The 6,000-nt window shown below is 29.8% G+C and overlaps 1 protein-coding gene across 1 annotated transcript; it reads right to left on the minus strand.

The window, feature by feature from the left end:
- Positions 1–395: 395 nt before the first annotated feature.
- LOC106771005 (subtilisin-like protease SBT3.17) lies at positions 396–3,393 on the minus strand. Its single transcript, XM_014656881.2, has 3 exons — positions 3,122–3,393; positions 2,011–2,108; positions 396–655 (listed from the first exon to the last, which is right to left on the minus strand). The coding sequence occupies exons 1-3, from the start codon at positions 3,337–3,339 to the stop codon at positions 585–587; spliced, it is 387 nt and encodes a 128-aa protein (XP_014512367.1). The 5' UTR covers positions 3,340–3,393; the 3' UTR covers positions 396–584.
- Between the last annotated feature and the right edge of the window lie 2,607 nt (positions 3,394–6,000).

Here is a 6,000-nt window from a genome sequence, read left to right on the forward strand (position 1 = left end):
AACCATTTTTTTCTATTTTAATAAAAATTGAAAATGTTTCTCCTAACACCACGATTTGAAAATAAAATTTGTCCACGTAAAATAAATGGATTTTCTTGGGGATCGACCATCCACATCTTGAGTTTGTGAGGGAAATGGACATCTAGAGATTTTTATCTGTTATTTTTTTTTTTAATTTATAGGATAATTATTTTATCGGTTATGAGTGTATCTAGTTTATGCATGTTAAAAAAGTTGTTTTAAAATACAATTTTTCTTTACTTCTTTAAATGAAGAATTTTAAGTTTAAGTGATGCTTTTAAATTATTTTTATTTAAAGAAAATAGTTTCTATTTTGTTTATTTTAAACGAAAATAAGAGTTGAGATTTATAAATGCCATGTAACTAAACATGACTTCAACTAAGGAAACCCTTATATTTGAATACATGAGACAATGATAAAGATGAAACACGATACAGTCTATTATTATTATACATTGATCCCATGTTTATTGACATAAGTATAAAGGCTAAGCCACACTGGTTTAGTTTACAGACAATGTAGAAAACAGTTTGGAACAGATACATGTCTAGTTTGACATTCTTTACTGCAGATTATTTGCTCCATGCAGCTGATATGTCCTGCTCGGAACAACTTGAAGAACACCTGGTTGCTCTGCACAATATCAAGTGTTAAAAAATTAAGCATGCATCCACTACTATTCAAAGGGGGAACGCATTTTCCACATTAGTCAATATAAGATTTGAAATTTTTTCTCAAGTTCAAAAGGGAAAAGGGGAAAATATGTTCTTCATCCATCTAAAATTTTTCAAATTCAGTTTTAATCTTCTAAAGAAAAATTTGCTTTCGTTCCTTCCATTGAATATGAAAATACTCCATTCTTTTTATCCTCAAATGTATACTTTCTGGTGGTTTATAAATACTAATTATAGCAACTTTCGGAACAAAAGTAGAGTATTTTTATATTACAAGAATGCGAATAGGACGAAACTATTGAAAGAATTTGAAAAATTTTGGAGTGACAGGAGACATATTTTACCATATTATAAAGTAATAAAATAACATTTGAATATCCTCCTCCTATGCTTGTAGATGGGGAGAACCATGATTTCCGATAACGAAAGAATTTGAAAAGGTCAAAATTCTCAGTAAGTTTTGGCCTCATACATAACCTTCTGATTATGATTGCAATGGTGGAACTTTATGAGCATGGGAAAAAGCATTTTGTGGAAATAGACATGCATAGCACACACAAGAGCATCATGATGAAACCTCAGGAACTTGATTATGGCTAACAGTGTGGTTCAAGAAGTTCTATCAGCTGAATGTTTGAAACCCTTTTCACGACATATCAAAGCATAAAAGAACATTACATTTCACGACATATCAAAGCATAAAAGAACATTACAATAGTGTTTCCTCAAAAGATCCAAGGATAATGCCAACCGGGTTAAGAGGAGTAACATGTACTATAGGAATGCAAAGGTACCAGAAACTGCTCTCATCGGTTACTAGTTTGTTTGACTAAAGATGTCTAGGAAAAATAAATAAAAAGATTGTAGTTTGAATCAGTTCCGAAAATTTCATAATAAAAACTGTGCATCGAGAGAATTCAAGCTAAAAGCCAGATTCTGCATAAAAACTAAGAAAAAACCAAGTTCCGACTAACAAAACTACTTCAAGTTCCGACTACCTCAAACCAACAGGTTATTATTATTATTATTATTATTTGAATAATCTATCTTTAAACATTAAATAAAATTCTGATAACAACGATCACATTGGAAACTATATAAATAAGCCAAAACGAAAGAACAAAGACATCAAACACTCATCCAAAACATTTAAATCAAAAACGTAAAATAATCACTATACAACAGGGAATATCAAGATAATAGTCATTAACCAGAAGTTTAAAAGTAAAATAGCAAAAATGAAACATGTAACATCAAGCATTTTAAAAGAGAGAATGATTAATAAAAGAACAGATTGAAAACAACCGAACTTACTTGAAATCTGTTCAACCTGCTCCGGAGTAAGCTTAGCAGAAAATCCACTGGCTGCAGATTTGTAACTGTACAACAAAGCTTCCTTGGCAGCCTCCTCGCTGCAATCGTTAACCAATCACACCATTACTTTAAGAAACACACACTGAATCATCAATCACCAAGTTACTCTGACGAAAATTTAGCAGTACAAATGAGAATTCTTAAATGTGTCAAATTTTTACTTTTCTCCTTAAAATCATAAATGTTAATCATTTAGTCCTTTTAAGAAATAGTAGGCAAAGATTAATATAACTAGTTTCCTAAAAGGTATAAATAGTTACCAAAGCTTGAATTTTTTCCTGACTTCAATTTCAGTCTTCTTTAATATATAAAAAATCTATAACTGAATGAAAATGTGAGTTTAATAAACTATCAATTTGATCCCTTGAGTAGTACCTTTTCTCCTAAGTGATGTGGTTAAAAACTAAAGTATGAGTGAGGACAGCCCTCACTTTACAGCACTGGTAGTATAGAATTAAAAACTTAAAACCCATATTCTAATATGCCATTGAAGCCTATCATATCAATTGTTGCTGGCTTATGGAGCCACCTGGACAACCCACAAACATTCAGTACAACCATCACATTTAACAGTTTTACATGAAAGTATTGAATCCTTAGCATGAAAGGTGTATTGAAGATTCCATGTGACTAATAACATAAGCAAATTAAATTACAGAAGTGAAAGACAACTCTCACCTTACAAACAAACTGATTTCACAGTGTTGAGTTAGATCCTAAACTCTAAACCCAAAATCTAAGCGCAGTCTTTAAAGTAACAAAATCACACAAGTAGGCTAAGTACCAGAAATCATGTCACTTTGTTATGAATAATAGTTTTATATAAAACACTTTAGGTATAAAAATTTCTTCAAATTAGTCCCAATTCAGGACTAAATCAATATAATTGAATACTCTAGAGACCAATTATACAGTCCCATCAGTTTGAAAACTACTTAAAAGAGACAAAATCGATGGTTTATCCTAAAATTAAGGCATTACGCAGTTCAATTTGTGATTTCTTCACAGAAACATATATCGAATAGCACGGTTTTGTATGAGAAGAGCGCACCTGCCAAGAACAGCGGAGAGGGTTCGGATGTGGTAAGCCTCAGGCTCCTCATCCTGTGGCCTCTCGGTGTATATGATGTGAACCGCCGGTGCAGCGGAAGAACCGGTGGCGTGCTGGTCCAGCGGTGTGGCGGCGGAATCCGACATTGTTAAGCAAACTGAAGCGAACAAAACGAGGATTGCAAGTTCTGAGATTCTGAGGATAAAGGGCTTGTCCATTGTGTGGTTTTGGAATCGCGTTTTATAAGGGAGAATAGAACGATGGAAGAACACGACAATAGTTTTCAAAGTTGCTTATCGCTTAAGTATGAAGCGACAACGCGTTGTGTTGGTGTCACGGCCTGCTTCTGCCACGTGGCAAACGTGATTTGTCAAATGTTCTTCCTGCACAGATTCTGTGTGAAACGGGATTAATAAATTAAATAAGATACTATATACGAAAAAATTATAAATACAAATTGCATTAAAACTTTTTTTTAAAACAAAAAAGTTGTATAAAAATTTATTCTCTTAATGTAAAAAATATCTGTTGTATTTGAATACAAATAGTCAAACCAATGAGTTTTCATCAAATACATGCAAAGATTCAATTAACGAGAACGTCCATAGTATCATATGTTCTTCAAAAGAAAATTACTGGAAACATTCAAATTAAAATATAATTTTTCAATTGAGCATTTCTTATAAAAATAAAATTTGGAAGTAGTGAAATTGAAGTTCCTAGAAAAATTTCCGAATTTTAAACGAAAGCCCGAGATTATTTATCAAAATATTATACTTTTAAATATTGATTATTTCAAAATAATTAAAGTCGGAAAAAGAATTATATATGAATAAATATTAAAAAATTATTAAAAAAACACGTATTTTTAAGTGAACTCATACTTTTTAACATTATATTCATTTCAAAATAGATAAAGTATGTCAATTAAAAGGAACAAATCTTATATACACTATGTTAAAACAAAAAATTCAATACTGTATTCTTTTTATTAAATGCTTAAATACAGTAAAATTTAAAATTTAGGTATAAAAAACCTTTGTTTAATAAATGTTCTATAAATCAGGAGTACATGTGTACTCTTTTGTCCAACACCATTTGTTTTTTTATAAGTAAAAGTTATACCATTTAGAAAGATATGTAGTCTCAAGTACAAGTTGTACAGAAGAAAAGAACATTTAATGTTACATGATAGACAATAACAAAGAGAAATAAATAAATAAATATTTATCTTAGTTCAAAGCTAATCAAGAGTTAAAAAATAGTTTATAACCGTTATTTTTTCATGAGCATATATAAAAACACTATTTGAAAAAAAAAAGGGAGAATAGTCATTGTTTACAAGTGTCAAAACTTTATTGAAATTCTTCTTATTCTAAAAAGCTTTATGAGAACATTATTTTTTGTTGTTTTAACAAGTTAGTATATTGATTTAAACTTTGTATACATCAAAATAATATGTCACACTTCTAGTGAGTTGAAAATATAATAATTTGATCACAAAGACATTGTACTTATTTTGAGTCAAGAATGACTTTTTAGAAGAGTATATAGTTTGAACTATAAATAATTTGTGTAAAGAATATTTCAATGATATAAATCATAAGCGGTTAGGAACCAAAATATAATATTTTGGTTAAGTCAAGAGTAGTTTGTAAAAGTAATAGGTTTAAACTTTTTTTTAGTCCCTAAGTTAAGTTTTGATGTTCAGTTTAGTCCCCGTTTTTAAAAATGTCAACCTTTATGTATCAAATCAGTCCTATTCGTTAACAAATCACAAGTTTTTCATTAAGTGATTTGTTGTTCAGAACACCTTGGTTCACAAATCACAAAATATTGGATACCTAGGTATGAAAACTTGTGATTTATTGTTCATTAAGTGTTGCCATGAGGACTGATTTGATACATTTTTCATATCATATGACTAAAGGTTGACATTTTTAAAAGCGGAGACTAAAGTGAACATCAGAACTTAACTTAGAGACCAAAAAAGAATTTAAACCAAAATAATACTTGGTTGTTCGAAAACTAAAAGAATACTTTATTGTGTTTCACAACATTAGTGTACATATTAAACTTAATTTATTGGTTAAGAAGTAGATGTAATATGTGCCATAAAACAAACCAATAAAAAAAATGAGTGTACTTTCTTTCCTTAACATGTTGTTTTCATGTTATAACGAGTCAAGTTAACTAACAGAATATAGAAGTTTTAAAACTTACTTTTGTAAAAAAAAAAAATGTGTTAAATTTTATGACATTCATTTACGTATTATTTGAATTTACATATTTAGACAATACAAGCGAAAAACTACTTTTATATATATATGGGGTTTGTTAACACGCGTACGCCTGTTTTTCAGTTGGTACGTTTTAATAATGTCTACCGGATTATAGTAGACAAAAATACCCTCATTTATCATGCATTCTAAGTTTTAAGGTAAAGGATATTTAAATAATTTTCATTCTCAAAACTAAAAAAAAAGAAACCCCAAACCCTTACTCACCTTCCTCATTCCTCTCAACCCTTTCTCTTTCATCTCTCTCACTCCAACATTTTTTTCTCTGTCATTCCTATTGTCCCAATTGAAAAAAAAATCATAAACCCTTGCCTAACCCTTGTCCTTTTCCCTTTACACAAAAGTGTTTCTTTTTCCTTTCTCTATTGGTATGNGATACATGATGTAAGATTACAACCTAGAATTGAAAGAATTGTACTCTAGGAAATTCTTCTATACCTATTTCTTTAATTTACTTATGTCCCTTTTTTATCACTGAATCAACTTCTACAGGCGTTTAAAATAAACTTTAACCACATCAGTAAAATCATTTTTTACCTTTGAGATTTGGAAAGAGTAACATAAAATGACAAAGTTTAT

Source organism: Vigna radiata, chromosome 8, assembly GCF_000741045.1.
Source record: "Vigna radiata var. radiata cultivar VC1973A chromosome 8, Vradiata_ver6, whole genome shotgun sequence".
Classification (NCBI taxonomy): domain Eukaryota; kingdom Viridiplantae; phylum Streptophyta; class Magnoliopsida; order Fabales; family Fabaceae; genus Vigna; species Vigna radiata.